This window comes from Branchiostoma lanceolatum, chromosome 5 (genome assembly GCF_035083965.1).
Source record: "Branchiostoma lanceolatum isolate klBraLanc5 chromosome 5, klBraLanc5.hap2, whole genome shotgun sequence".
Classification (NCBI taxonomy): domain Eukaryota; kingdom Metazoa; phylum Chordata; class Leptocardii; order Amphioxiformes; family Branchiostomatidae; genus Branchiostoma; species Branchiostoma lanceolatum.
In genome coordinates this window covers 17191565-17206969 of record NC_089726.1, presented here as the reverse complement: position 1 = coordinate 17206969, position 15405 = coordinate 17191565, and the positions used below count along the sequence as shown (strand labels likewise).

Genomic DNA, 15405 nt, shown 5'->3' with positions numbered 1-15405 from the left:
TCAGTTAACAATCATCAATACGCACTTCCCCCTGCGTGAAAAAACTGCCTAATGGCGCTGTAAAGAGCTGCTCACTGCGGGGAGTCTGCAGAGATGACTGGTAAACCGCTGGTGTGCAGCATCCGTAATCCCCATCCCATCACCATCGGGGACCCGAGAGCCGAGTTCTCGAGCGGATGCGCCGTGGTCGACCTGACTTTCCCCAGCACCAAAAGTGTGGATGTAAGTGGGGGATAGGATCATCATATAGGGGCCCTTCATGAATAATTCCGAGGCTGCGTCCGATAGCGGTTTAATTGCCGGCATCTAGAGACTTTAATCTTGATTACAATGGATGGCAAATTGAGCTTTAGAGAAATTCACTCCCGTAAATTTGTGGCCGCCCTTTTATTGCTGGGGTCAAGCCGGAAGTGTGAAAAATGCAAACTGGTATGTTCTGAAAGGACTATTTGTCGCCAGCTCAAACTGCCAGCGTTTCAAGCTACGCCGGTACTTTGTCACGTTTAAGAGCTTAGGTTTACCATGCTTCAGACTAGCTTTTCTAGTTGCCATGGTAATGATGGGCTTGTAAGAGCTAAATGGAGTTAAAGTATTACTAGTATGTGGGTTGAAGCCTGTGATATTTTCATCATTTCGTAGATAAAGATATAAAGGAAAAATAATGGAACAGTACTCCTAAAATGTTCTTGTCAATGTGACTACAAGTAATTTTGCCACAATATAATGTGTTTTGCAAAGTTACAATATACAGTATGAAATATGCAAATGATTTTCTTAAAATTTAGAAATTAAAAAAAACTGTCATCATCATGATAAAGATCACACCTGCATCACTGTCATAGAAAGTAAATTTTGACCAACTACATCAAACTATATGCTACATGATATTCTTCAACAAATTGATTTGAACAGGAAATTGAACCATGTTGCGCAGACACGCTTTCATTTCCATAAAATAATTGCTATCATATATAATTATATTGGGGCAGGATCAGAATAAAGCATAGTGGTTCAGAGTATGGTGAAATGAAAAGAGGAAACCAAATCATTTTCAGATAAAACATTTTCACAGAGTACTATTTATCATCTGTTATACATAGTAAGTGATTTGCATGGCAAACAAAAATTTGATGGTGCTTTAAAGTCTCATTTGTATATTTTTAATGGTACAGTTATGTTACTGTTATACACCTCAAAAACGCCTGATTCAGTTTCTACATCTTTGTTTGCATCTGCACAGAGGTTTTACAGTCAATTTGTCATAAATTGCCCTGGATCAATATCTGCCATCACACATTTCTGTTTTATAGATCCCAGAAGCATATAACTTCTGATCATATGAACATCATTTATAAGCAAATGAATGTTTGATAGATATTGCCTCAAGGAAATTTCAAATCTAGGACATCATTTTAGTTTTTACACTGGGAGGAACAAAAAGGTAATTGCTGTGACAATCATTCATGATGCAGAATGTAAATGCAGAAATGTTAGTGGTGGTTTTGTATTCGCAGTTTTCGCGGCGACCGTTTCACAGCGAACATAAAACCACCGCAAACATTTTTGTCCAATATTGTAGCAGTATGTGACTATAGCACTGCCATGAACTAGAAACCACCGCGAACACTTCAATTTCCCCTTATCGCGAAATAAAAGCCATGCGAACTTTAATGCATTTACAGTACTACCATTGTTGTTCTCATGCAAATTAGAACAGGAAGAAACATTAACTAGACTGGATTTTACTTCATGTATAGCTGGTTTTGTTTTTTTAATAAATATACCCTTTTTCCTAGACTTTTATTGATAGTAAAATATTAGATGGGTTGCTGTTGAAATGTTTGACAAAGTGAGTGGCAAAAATCAAAACAACATGGTAACAATTATTACTAACATGCACATTACAAATGGTATAATAGCTATTGTATTTATGAATTTTGGAATCAGATGGGCCAAATGAAATTTCTTGTCAGTGAATTCAATATGAAATATGACAGGCATGCAAAATTTGAAATCTCTAGGAATAGCACCAAAAGGGCCATTTGCTTTGAGTAGAATTGAAAGATAGATCATTACGTATATGTACAACATATCAAGAAAGGTTTAGTGAAATATAGTACATGTATTTAATTGTTGTTAGCTTCTCTTGTGGCTATTGACTAAATTTCTGCTACTGTTAGGTTCTATACTTCTACCAAATTGGTTAAAAGGAGATGTATATTGCTGCCCGATTTTATTTCATGATAATCTGTCAGGGGAAATAGGTAAACCTACTGGTAATGGATCTGTAACTCAATAGCCATGCAAGACTAATATTGTACAAGCAGTTCCGCCGCATTTGGGATGATTTTAATGAGAAAAGATAGAATATACTGTAAATGCATTTAAGTTCGCATGGTTTTTATTTCGCGGTAGGGAGAAAATGGAATGTTCACGGTGGTTTTAAGTTCATGTTTGAAACAATAGTAGCGCTACAGTCATAGGTGGGCAAAAAGTTTGCTGTGGTTTTAAGTTCGCGCGGAAGAGTTCGCCTCAAAAACCGTGAACATAAAACCACCGCGAACATTTCTGCATTTACAGTAACTTACAAGTCAGCTTAATTTACAGATACATGTCGGCTATTTTTCTATCTATTTTAGATTACATATGATATGCATCATAAGACATTATAGAGGCAAATAAGTTTCAAATATTGGAGCTCACTGTACACCGGAAGTTATTTACCTTAATCTGGCTCATTTTACAAAAATTGATTTCTGTGTCGAGGTAGATACTAGTATATGAAACTGAAATATGCTGTCATATTACCAGTATACTGTAAAATACCCATTGATGATTATGAATATAATAATAGAAATACTTTTCTGAGGAAGGATGGTCTTCTAGTAGCAGCAAACTTTATGACCTTGTCTTTCCCCAATATTCAGTAAAATATAACATTATAGATATGATTCAAAGTAGTCATGAGGATTTTTACAGTAGTAATTGATATTCATTTGTATCTGTTGAAAGATTACAAAGTTTAACAAATGACAGTACAACTCCAAGCTAGGACTGTGTTCATTGTTATTATAGCCTGACATTTGGTGTTAATACAAAGGTAATGTGCCCACTGAATTTTACATGAGTTCCATTACCGGTCACCACTGCCAGTGTCTGGGGTCAGGCAAATGTTGCGGGGCCACAATGGTTCATCTCCCTGTAGAATTCTGCGCCAAGTTACTGTATATTCATTAGAGCTGTGTACCGGTACACTGTACCGATACAGTACCGGGTACAATCAATTAGGTACAGGTCCAAAATACCTGACCCTGCTGTATCGGTACTGGACCTGACTCAGGGGATGGCCACTTTGACAGATAAAATTACTATGAAATTACCGTGGCAGTGCGCTAAAGCCACTCTAAAGCACAGAAAACACATATGCATGGCTGGAGTCAAATTTTCATCTGTGTTTTCATAAAAGTAATACCTAGCACAATCAAATATTATGTTTTTACCAGTTCAAACATGCTTTTGTCCTTATTGAAAATCTAGCATTTTCCGAACAAGTAGTTTAGGTACAGGTTCAGGTCCGGACCTGTACCTAAACCCGTGTACCCGTACCTGTACCTGTACCTAAGATTTGTTTAGGTACACAGCTCTAATATTCATCTATTTTTGTGAAGATACATTAGGAGGGGAAAGGCCATGTTTTCATGGTGTTTTAAATTTGCAGTTGTACAGTAGTAGTATTAATACATTGGAAACATGTTTTTGCAGTGTCATGAATCCACAGTGGAGAAATCACTGTAAAAACTGCAAAATTAAAACAACCACAAACATTTAAAGTTTTACAGTAAAAAATGATACTATGTATATATGGAAAAGAGTGAGATACAATATAGGATAGGATGTAATATAAATACAATAGTCTCATTTTTACTGAGTTGAATGCTGAAGAATATTTAGAAAGATTGAAGTGTCTTTTTGCATTAGTAACAACTATTAAATTATCAAACTGATATTTCATGGCATTGATGCTTCTTGCAGATTGGGGAAATCACCTTCAAGAACAACTACACCGCCCTCCTGTCTATCAAACTCAAGGTTAGGGAAGAAAATGAAAAAGGTAAGTAACCATTTTTCTGTTAATTTGGAAATTATATATTGTGTCTTGTATGTTACATTTCTTTTTTTATTGAACTGTTTTGAACTTGTTGCGTCCCATGTTTTCTAAATTTTTGCATATTGTCATAAATGAAAACTGTCAACTTGCTGTTTGGACTAAAATTATAGTAACTGTTAACTTGAACGTTCATCTGTGTTGGTAGGAATAATTCTGAAACAAAGTAGAATTAATAACCAACACAATAATTGGACTTAACCAAATTTCTGACTGTCCAACTCCATGAATGGTCAAAGACTGAAGTTGGATAATCAAATATTTGGATAAGTCCAATTTTTCTGTTAGAAATTACCATTCAACATTGCAATCAGAAACAAACTGTTGCATGTGTGAATTAAGAATACCTAATATTAGTAGTATAATGGTAAACTGAAGAGCGCCATTGAACGGAGATGGGCGCCGCCTTATGCACCGTCTAGTGCGGCAAGGACTTTAACTTTAACTTTTAAACTGAACAGCAACATTTTAAAAAGGGCTTTTGACAAAGACACAGTAATACCCTTTCTTGTCAGACCTTTTAACTCAATGCCAGATGGATGTTGCCTTGAATTAAAATTACCTACTTTCTTTCAGTCAAGTAGGTTTGGTACCCTAAAAATCAATATTATATCATTCATGGTACATAGCCTAAAACCATCAACAAGTAAAAAGGGCTATCAATATGTATTACATGCACTTGAGATGTTGGACGGAGATGGAGTGAAGGTGTAATGTACCTGTAATTGCATGAGACAGTTTGTACGAAATTGCAATATTGCCAAGTGTGAATTTATATCTCTTCATTCATAAACTTGATTTTTAGCCTATATGACCGCCATGTATGTAGGTTTCTTTTCAGTATGTCTGTTTGTTTGCTTGTGTGTCTATAGTTATTTGAATGCTTACAGTGGCTGGTTTCCACATGCTATAGGCATGTTGGGAGCACTGACAGGAAGTTAGGTCAAAGGTCTCACAATTGATTATCAGTTGTATTTCCTGTCTTCATTTCCTGCTACTGTATATGCATGTCTATTGCCTTATGGCAGCCAGTGGGGCAAATGCATTAGGCAGAAATCACAGTAAGATGAAATTCACAAAATCAGAGGTATGATATCTTTGAGTTCTTGTGTTTTTGTAAACTGTCAATTTTTTTCCTCCCAAAAAAATTCAATGAAATTGATTTTTGAAAATTAAAGACACTAGTATACAGGTAACATTCCATGGAGACACTGTGTCAAAACGATCAGCAAAAATCATGACAAACTCATTAACCTTCAAGTTTATGCGAGCCAAGTGTTTTGCCACCGTCAGGCACAAGTGTATCAAGGAGGACTCTATAAAAGCTGACAGATCTTTACCGAGGGACATCATTATTTTAGATTATTGCTCTCCCCACAGGCCTTTTAGTACATCACATCATGGCAGTGCCTTTGGATGTGGCGCCAGTGATTCACAATTACAACCAGTCCAGCATTATTAATGCTACAAAGCTGCAGCAGTCATAATGCAATAACATGATTCATGTGATAAGCATAAGAAATAAAGAAATATCAACAAGTGAAACATATTGCTGTTATTATATTAGACACATATTACATATTACTTTCACCCATATACCGTGCCACATCTTACAAATACCAAATGCTGAAATCATTGAACATTGATTTAATTTTGGTTCAATTATATGTGCTTCTGTGTGTTCCTGTGTGTGTGTCACAGTGTGTGTGTGTGTGTGCGTGTCTCTGTGTGTTCCTGTGTGTGTGTGTCACAGTGTGTGTGTGTGTGTGTGTGTGTGTATAAAACTCATTTGCTCAGCTACTTTAATATTGATTGTGGACTATATGACTTCATAGATCATGATGAATATCTGAGGTACATATGCATCATACAGGGAACCAAATCATATCATTATCATTATGTCCTTGTCTTTAGAATCTAATATTATGCCGTTTGTCCAATACATACAAATTTTGTATCATGGTGCCCAGGTTTCCACATGAAAATGAATGAACAGTTTTGTCTGATTATCCATTGGAATAAGCAAGCCAGGGAATAAGCTAGTTCAGGGTGTGAAATGCACATGTGCAGTGTAATGCATTATGGGTAATGGCAATACATACAGAATTCACCAATTTCACACTTCCCAGAATTCCTTAGAGTGCTGGGATCCGGAAATGAATATACGTCATGATTCCCTCTGGGCGACCACAGTTTCTCTCAGCGTGCGAAACCACGAAACATGATGGCCCGTGGGCACAGAAAATCGGCTCTCACTGAGTAGAACACGGAACACAACTCAGAGAAGGCAGTTCGGTGCAGAACCGTGCACAGAACAGCGTTTATCTAATCAGTGTAATCACTTTTTGACGACAAAAAACGAACGTTGCAGATGGAACACGTGTTGTGACCTACCTGTGAGGTCATCGGGCGAAACCAACTTAACAGTGGCAACGTGTTGGCTAGTTCCCCAGAAAAATAACGTTGTCCACAGAGCTCGTCAAATTCACATCCTTACTATTATTTGCCAGACAACTCATAAGTTCCTGTGCTTTACTACCCCCTACTACTTTTAGCTGTTTCCTTCTTTGTTTCGCACGCTGAGAGAAATTGTTGTCGCCTAGAGAGAATCATGACGTATATATGTTTCCGGATCCCAGCACTAGGAATTCTGGGAAGTGTGAAATTGGTGAATGGCTGACCTTGACATATTACCCAGAATGCATCTAACTGCACATGTGCACTTCAAACCGTGAACAAGCTTACTGTAATGTTTCAGTATGTTCTCTTCATCAATGTTCATGTTTGTTATTCTAGACCACCTGTTAGGCAATTATGTTTTTATACAATGTCCTCTTCTTTTCCTGTTAATGCTGTCAGAAGGGGAGGAGCCAGCTGAAACTGATGGTGTCTACATAGTTTTGTATTACATTTTCTACACTCCATTAGGAAAATTATTTTTGTCACCGACACACGGAAAGATTTATTGTTAATCAAATCTGGCATTTTTCTTCCACCTTGAAACAATTTTCTCACGTACGAGTAAATGCTCTTGAGAAAATTGGTAGCTTTAGTTAATACATAGACCTCTGGTCCTTTCCTGTCAATAAGCAGTCAGTCAAGCCCCTGTCACACATTCAAGACGTTCCCATGACTTTGCTCCCGACCACCCCTCAACCAAGGTCGGCACTTGGTTAAGAATAGCCTGGAATCCATCCTATTCTAGCACCAGTTTACTTCTCTGATCGCATCCAAGCAGAATATGACTTTCCCAACTTTAATCTTTAAGAATTTATGTTCAGCTCAGGTGAAGACAAATTTAAAAGACTTGTAGGCAAACTCGCTGACCAACTCCCAACCACACTGAGATGACCTTGCTCTCAAGTAGCTGTAATAATAATGTTTTTTATTGGTCAGAAATTACCTGCAATAGCCGCCTTTTTAGTGCTGAATTGATGCAGGGTTTACAGGTTTCATATAATACACAACATCTACATATTTTATCCACACTTGCATTTTGTGGAACTGTCTGGGTGGCTTCCCCAACCGTAGTCAGGTACCCATTTACGCCTGGGTGGAGTGAGGAAAGTCGTGTAAAGTGCCTTTCCAAAGGGCACAAGATCGATGACATGACAGGATTCGAAGCCGGGACCACTTGGTTCTGAGCCGAACGCTCTGCCGTTGCGCCACACAACCCCAGTTGACCCCAGCTAGCTCCCCACTGGAGAAGGTCAGGACGCCATAGTCGGCTATGTGTGACAGGGGCTTAATCTCTGACTACTGGTTTATGTTTGTAACACTATCTAACTCAGCACACTTGCACCATATACACATGGCAATCACCAGATAGCACTAGTACTGTTCAACGACTGTTTGAAGTGATTGACGTAAGAAAATTCCAAAAATAGATGCAATTTTATCAGGGACTGCACATTTAGTCAAGTAAAATAAGACCACATTTGCTGCTGAAATTACAGCACTAAGTTGTATCAAACTTCAAAGCTGGTTCATTTCACAGTCTCCAAATTGTGGTCTACGCCTATTTCTAGATTAATCGCAAAAGGTTTTCATTGCAGATGAAAACTATTCTCCAAGCAGAAGTTTGGCTCTGGCTTGTTAGTCTTTTTAGGCATTTTTGTCCCGTTTTCATTCTATATACCGTATTTTCTTGATTTAAGTACGCACCCCCGCTTTCGTGATAGCATGAGACACTTTTTTGATTTTGAAAAGTTTAAAAAGTGTGCACTGAAATCAAGAAAATATGGTTAAGTACAAAATAGAAAGCCAGACAAAAACACCTAGAAAGATGTCAAAAACAAGCCAAGGTAGAACTTCTGCTTAGAGAGTAGAGGAAAATGCAAAATTAAGAAGCACATGCACACACCAAGGAGGTTTAAATCTCATTTAAATCTCCTTGCACACATGCAGTATGGTTGATGATGTCATCTCTGTGCATGTTATGACACACCATATGAACCTACAGGTGAGACCACGCTGACGTGGGTGACAGGACTGAAGAACGTACAGCTGATGCCTGAGCCTCACTGTGAGGACAGGGCCCAGAGCTACTTCCGCATCAAGAGAGAACAGGTGACAAAACAATTGTGTTTTAGGGCCCTGTCACACTTGTGCGTATATTCAAGTGCGCATGAGTTCCACAGTAACATGTTTTTAGTTTAAGTAAAGTTTGCGGGGAGGAAGTTGTTTTCTACTTTGACCCACCGTTGAGCAGTCTAGTTATCAAACCAAAGAAATAACTTCTTCAGCTGCAAATTTAACCTAAACCAAAACATGTTAATACGCAGCTCATGCGGGCTGGTATATACTCACAAGTGTGACAGGGGCTTTAGATTATATTATATTGTATAAGTAGAGTGGACTCAATCCTCAAGCTAACCGACATCTTTCACACCGCAGTCGTCCCTCAGTAAGTCACTTCTGGAGCCGCATAGTTCTTGTTTAGAACTTTTATTCAGTCTAGTACCAGATTGTATTATATTGTTATTTATTTCACCAGGAGAGATCATATATCACCTATTTTCCCATTTGCCCTGGGGTGAAAAATTCCATACATAAGCTTTCATTCAACATCAAATGAAATTAACAATACGAGAAATAACAAAATTTTCACAAATCAGACATTGGTACAAAACTAGAGTTTCTTTGAAATAGCTAGATACTAGAAACATGCTTCAAACGATACATAAAGTCATACATTGTATTACAAAATATTAAGTAAAACAATGATGTGATATAATGTAAGACATTAAAGAATGATCTTGAGAATTCAAAAGTCCAAAAATGGTTGCAGAAGAAACCACTTACTCTGAATAAAGGGCCTAAAAGAATTACAAGTACTCATATATTTTTTATTTTTAGATCATAAGACAAGCTTTGAAGGATGTTCTAGTGAATAAGAAATTGCAGCATATTGTATATGACTTATCCTCCTATTGACAGCATTATATCCAGTTTGTGAGCTATGACTTGGAACGAAAATAAAGCTTTTTCTCAGAAAAACAAATAGGCAGATGGCAGAAAATCTCCACTACGTCTGCCAACATCGAGAGAGGATTACATACGGCGGGGTGTAATCATAGTTAATGCTAGCGGAGTGCCATGATTCATACAGATGATTTTATCTATGTCACGTTCAATACATTCCATGTTCAATATACTACACAGATATTACCCAGGACCGTTGCTAACATGATACATGTTGTACCCAATAACTGTTCATCATGATTACAGACACTGGTGGTAGTCTATGTCGTAGATTAGATTAAGAAATGCATGTATGTGCAGTTCAGCTACAAGCTGCAGTGAGGCGCTCCTAAGGCATGTTTACTTGTTGGTGTCAAATGGATAGATATGTGCATACATTAAGTAAATTACTTATTTTCACTCTCCATCTTGATATCATACTGCAGTGTTCCCTTCCTTGCAGCTGGACAAACATTAGTGCATGTAACGTTACATCTGTATTCTCATCAATTGAGTTCTTTTCAAGTGATACATGTATAGGCTTGTCAATACATAACAGTAAGATGAAGCTTAAGTTGATATTTTTCTAAAGCGTTAGTATCCATGGAGTGAAATAACCTAACCATAGCTACAACACCGTAAATGTTTCATTTTCATTTACAGTATATATTTATACAGGGAAAGATACACTCAGGTGACAAACCTGTTTTTCAGGTATCCCTGATATTAAAATCATAATTACTAGCACCAATTACATAATAATCAACATAATAACCCACAATGTCGCCATATGTTACATACTGATGTGTTGCTGTTGTATGACAGCTGCTGGTACCTCCCGATAATGTGCTGTCCGTCAGGCTAGTGTTACAGCAACCCTCACCTGTCTGGCTGTCCTTCGGACTTGATGACATCAAGTTCTACTCGCCAAAGGATGAGGTAGGCTGGCTTAAATCAATAAAAACACTTACAATATGGTGGTATGTAAATCTTCTAGATAGATTGTTTGCATAGCCGATCCCATAAAGGAAGAAATGCAAATTAGGTAAAAACATAGAAATGCAAATATTTGACAGACATGCAGCCACACTCTCATTGGTCGAACCAATATTGCCATGCTATCGTTGGTTGAACTGCTAATTATGATTGACAGTCAAGATTGGTCTATAGTAAGTTCATAGCTTTATGAAATGCGATTATTTGACAGACATGCAGCCACTTTCTCGTTGTTTGAACCGGTAATTGCCATGCTATCATTGGTTGAACTGCTAATTATGATTGACAGTCAGGATTGGTCTATTGTAAGTTCATGGCTTATTGAATGTAGTGCTAGGCTGAATAATCCACTACTTCCCAGACATGCATGCAGCTACTCTCCCATTGGTCAAATCGGTAATTGCCATGCTATCATTGGTTGAACTGCTAATTATGATGGACAGTCAGGATTGGTCTATAGTAAGTTCATAGCTTTATGAAATGTAGTGCCATGCTGAATAATCCCCTCCACGCCCTCCCAGACCTCGGAGCTGATGCTGTCAGAGCTGGTGAATGGAGACATGCCAGCTGATGATGAGGCGATGAACAACATCAGGACGAGGGTCAAGGAAAATAAGGTCAGCTTCGTGTATCTTTAGTCCTTCAGTCATGAAGGCTTGGGCAAAATAATTTCCATGGCTTTTAATGTCTAGCCAAAGTATTGGTTGGTATGCTAAAAAGCTCTAGAACATCATAGTCCATCCAGAATTTTAGGGGTTCTGGAGTTAACAAATTGACAATGTTTGGGGAGCCAATAATACTGCCTCTACATTATAGTGCTTCTATTGGTTGAGTTCTAGAAATGTTAAAAAATTAAGGGCAGAAAGGAGGATTCAGAAAAAATAAGACGGTCATTTGCAAAACAAGTGCAGTACAAAGCAAACTGTAAGATTGTGCTCCAAGATAGAGATTCGTGAATGTTAGGACTGAAACTGGGACATTAAGAACAGGATAGATATCACAGTGGTGTCAGCCTGTATGAAGCTTGTCATGTTTGTTTGCTTCGCACAACTGGTAAGCCACCTTTCCGCATAACTCAACAGTCAAGTGACAAAAAAAGTGTCAAGTGCCCTTTTCCACAGGCACAACATTGGGGCCTACTATGGATTCAAACCCAGACCTATATAGATTCTAAATCAACAGCCCTAAGCACAAGACCACCTTACCATTATATTTCGGTCTTTGTCATGTACAGGACATCCCACCTGTAGAAGAGATCTCCTCATCACTGCAGCAGATGTGGGCTCTCTCAGAAACTGCCAGGATCAACCAAACAGAGGCCTCCCTCGGCAGGTTCGATGTAAGTATATGTAGTTAGCCATTGGGCCAGCGGAAATGACCATGTACCATTGTGTTCTGGCCCTACATCAGGCCATGTTGATTTTATCATATGGATGACATCCACGCGCACATCAAGTTTCGTCCATTTCCAAAAATGAAATAAAAGTTTTCTACCTTACTGTAAGTCGTGCAAAGCAGCTACAAAATGAGCAATTACTGTAATTCTTATTTCTTTCACTGTAACTTTATGTTCACTGTTTTCACGGTCACCTCTGTACCGTGAACTTATCATCACTGTGAAAAACCTGTTGTAATTTTTAATAATTCCATCACACATCCGTTCTGTAAATCACTTTCCGCCACGGTGAAGTTAAAGCTAAGTTAAAATGTCCATTTTCCTTACACCGTGAAATTTTGCTACCGTGAAGATAAAGTGAATTACAGTATATGCCAAAAGTTGCAAAAAGGTATTTCGAAAAATGGATACTAATGCCGTAAAATGCCAAAGATGTGAATGAACAAAAATGAGGAATGCATTAATTGGTATACCATTCTCTGTGTGTTAAGTCATTTGCTCAACCTTGTTGACCACGTAAATTTCATAATGAAGGCAACTTTTTTGTGGCTAAATTTTTTTATTTGCACGCTCGCATCAGTTTTGGGGTTCCCAGAGGATGTCATCCATATAATCAAATCAACATGGCCTAAGGCCAGTGAAGATTTCTAACCTAAATTGTCCATGCCTATGTGTAGTCATCGATGATTGAGCATATTTTATTATATTTGAACAAGTCTAATGTTTCCTGGTTTTCTATCTGAGGCTACGTTCAGTGATACGGCATAAATTTTTGCAAACTTGGCACTGCTTATGGATGAATGGATAAAGCTTTGCAGTATGTACATCAAAGCCATATGGTTTGCTAATAGTAATACTACCGGTAGACTTAATGCTTTACCAATTGTCTTGGCCTTCTGTCTAGCGAGGGGAAGGGGAGTGGTATGCTGAGGATGGGTCAAAGGTGAGAGGAAGTGGGCTGTGTGGAGAATTTGGTCTTTTTTGTGGTTCTTTCTACCTGTGTTATGTATGTGTTTTGGGGTGTTTCTGTCTTTCTAAACTTATTACTGACGACGAGGCCTCAGAGGAAAGCGCTCTTGACAAATTGCTCTCTCTGGTTAATTAAGTTTGATAAAAAAAGCAAATTAACAAAATGACATTCCAAGCAGAAAAGCCACTTTGGTCCAAAACAAAGTTGTCATTAGCCATTAGGCCATCAACATTCAACATTTTATTTTGTCTTTTGTGTGTTTTTTATTGAATTTCGATTAAGAAGGGTGTTTTCCAGTTTTGATGCAGTGTGAAATGATGTGGTGACTCAGTGTGACAAAATCTTGTTTTGAGAAAAACATCATAATCACAACATACTAGTAATAACTTGACTCATTGAGTACGAGATGTAGTGACTTCAGTGGACCTGCCAGGAGACCTGGGTTATGTTCCCAGACAAGACCTGTGCTGACATGATCTTGAGATATTACTTGCTAAGGAGATGAATTTACTGTGTCAGGCAGGTTAAAGCCCCTGCCTTACATAGCCAACCATGATCTCCTGACATTCTCCAGACCTTGGTTGGGAGTTAGTCATAGTCAAGGTCATCTGTGGTTGGGAGTTGGTCACTGAGGGTGCCAAATTTGGACAAATCAAAGTTGGGAAAGTCATATCATGCTTGGATACAATCAGAATAACAAACTGGAGCTAAAATAGGATGGATTCAAGGCTGCTCCCAACCCAGCACCAACCTTTGTTGGGAGGTGATCTGGAGCAAAGTCGTGGGATGGTCCTGTATGTATGACAGGTCTTAGAAACACCTCCAAGCAAGAAGATGCAGAGTAACTGATGAGACCATTGCTGTAGGACTGTCTACCAAGACAAAAGGAGCAACAATGTTCAGGTTCACACATATATATATATATATATATGGCCTCCGTCGGTCAGTATTGACCATGGTAAAATCCTAATTCACAACAGCCCTACAGCATCGACTATGGCTAAACAGCCCTATATGAGAATGTCAGTCTCTGCCACAAAAATCACATCTGTAAGCTGACTCAGTTCTGTTGCAAAGCTGCTGTGCATCAGTCTGGCTTCTCCTGATTTGAGCTGTGTGGACAGTGTGCATCTCCACCTGGAACGGTCACTTGCAAGGTCCTCCCAGTGCTCCGTATCAATATCTAGAGCCTTCAAGTCCCTCTTGCAGACATCTTTGAAACGCAGCTGTAGCCTCCCAGTACATTTCTTTCCTGAGATCAAGGAGGGGGGAGGTCAGAGGTCACGCTCCAAGATGGTTGCCTGCAGGTTCACATACCTATATATAAACGATAGTTTTAATAGAAACCATAAGCATAAGGTGACAGACATTTTTCTTTTGTTCCAGATTGATGGGAGTTACGACATCAACCTGCTGTCCTACACCTGACTTCTGGAGATGGAAAAAGACATGCCGCTGGTTACCATAGTGATTAGGCCATGTTGATTTGATTATGTGGATGACATCTGCGAGCACATCAATTTTCGTCCATTTCCGAAGAAAAAAAAAGTTTTCTACCATACTGTAAATCGTGGAAAGCAGGTATAGAATGAGCAGATATATGCCGTAAATTGCCAAAAGATATTTTGGAATACGGATACTAATGTCTAGAATGCCAAACTCAAAGAAGAATACTAGTATGTGAAAGACCAAAAATTTCTTTGGTGTACGATTCTCTGTCTGTTTAGTCATTTCTTCAACCCTCCTGACCACGTAGATTTCATAATGAAGGCAACTTTTTTGTTTGAAAACTTATTTTCTATGTCATCCATATAATCAAATCAACATGGCCTTACCCACAATACAAAGACACATACTGTGTAACACATAGAACAACTTATGTACAAATTTACCAGTAGTGATTGATAAATAAAAGGCTTTCAAAGCCAAATATCAAGGAACTTTTAAATACATGTTACCATGATAGTGATGCTGACACTGGTGTTCTCACTATTCTAGAAATGGTCCCGATAAGCTGCTTCACAGTTTGAACTATGCATGTGCGAGGTCAAAGTTGAAACCCCTGACTTGTAAACAGTTCTTGTCTTGACATGTTTTGTTTATGTCTGAAGAGCTTTCAAATGATATATTACTCACAAAGCTTCACACTTCAGATCAAATCTTAAACTAGCTTACTGTACTTTTGTGTGCCGTTGTTTGTGTGTATGTGTGTGTGTTTCATGTTTAGTTATGTTTGATATTGTGAGATATAATGCACTACTTTTGTACAGATTTATGGATGTACATATTCAAGTACCACATGAGGATATTAAGATATTATAGGGTATATATAGAGACAGCGTACTATTTGGTGAATTGTCACTCTCTTCAGTTACAAAGGCTTAGGCCACAGCAGATGAATTTCATAGATGACAT

The 15405-nt window shown here is 38.3% G+C and overlaps 1 protein-coding gene across 4 annotated transcripts; it reads left to right on the top strand.

Moving 5' to 3' along the window:
• Positions 1 to 93: 93 nt before the first annotated feature.
• LOC136435493 (nicolin-1-like) lies at positions 94 to 15169 on the top strand. Of its 4 annotated transcripts, none has more exons than XM_066429054.1 (9): positions 94 to 222; positions 4033 to 4111; positions 7028 to 7051; positions 8628 to 8734; positions 10454 to 10567; positions 11146 to 11241; positions 11859 to 11963; positions 12925 to 12963; positions 14377 to 15169. In XM_066429054.1, the coding sequence occupies exons 1-9, from the start codon at positions 94 to 96 to the stop codon at positions 14416 to 14418; spliced, it is 735 nt and encodes a 244-aa protein (XP_066285151.1). In that variant the 3' UTR covers positions 14419 to 15169. The 4 variants fall into 4 exon arrangements, with proteins under 4 accessions (XP_066285151.1, XP_066285150.1, XP_066285152.1 ...); XM_066429053.1 differs by having other exon boundaries at positions 7025 to 7051; XM_066429055.1 differs by lacking the exon at positions 7028 to 7051.
• The last annotated feature ends 236 nt before the right edge of the window (positions 15170 to 15405 follow it).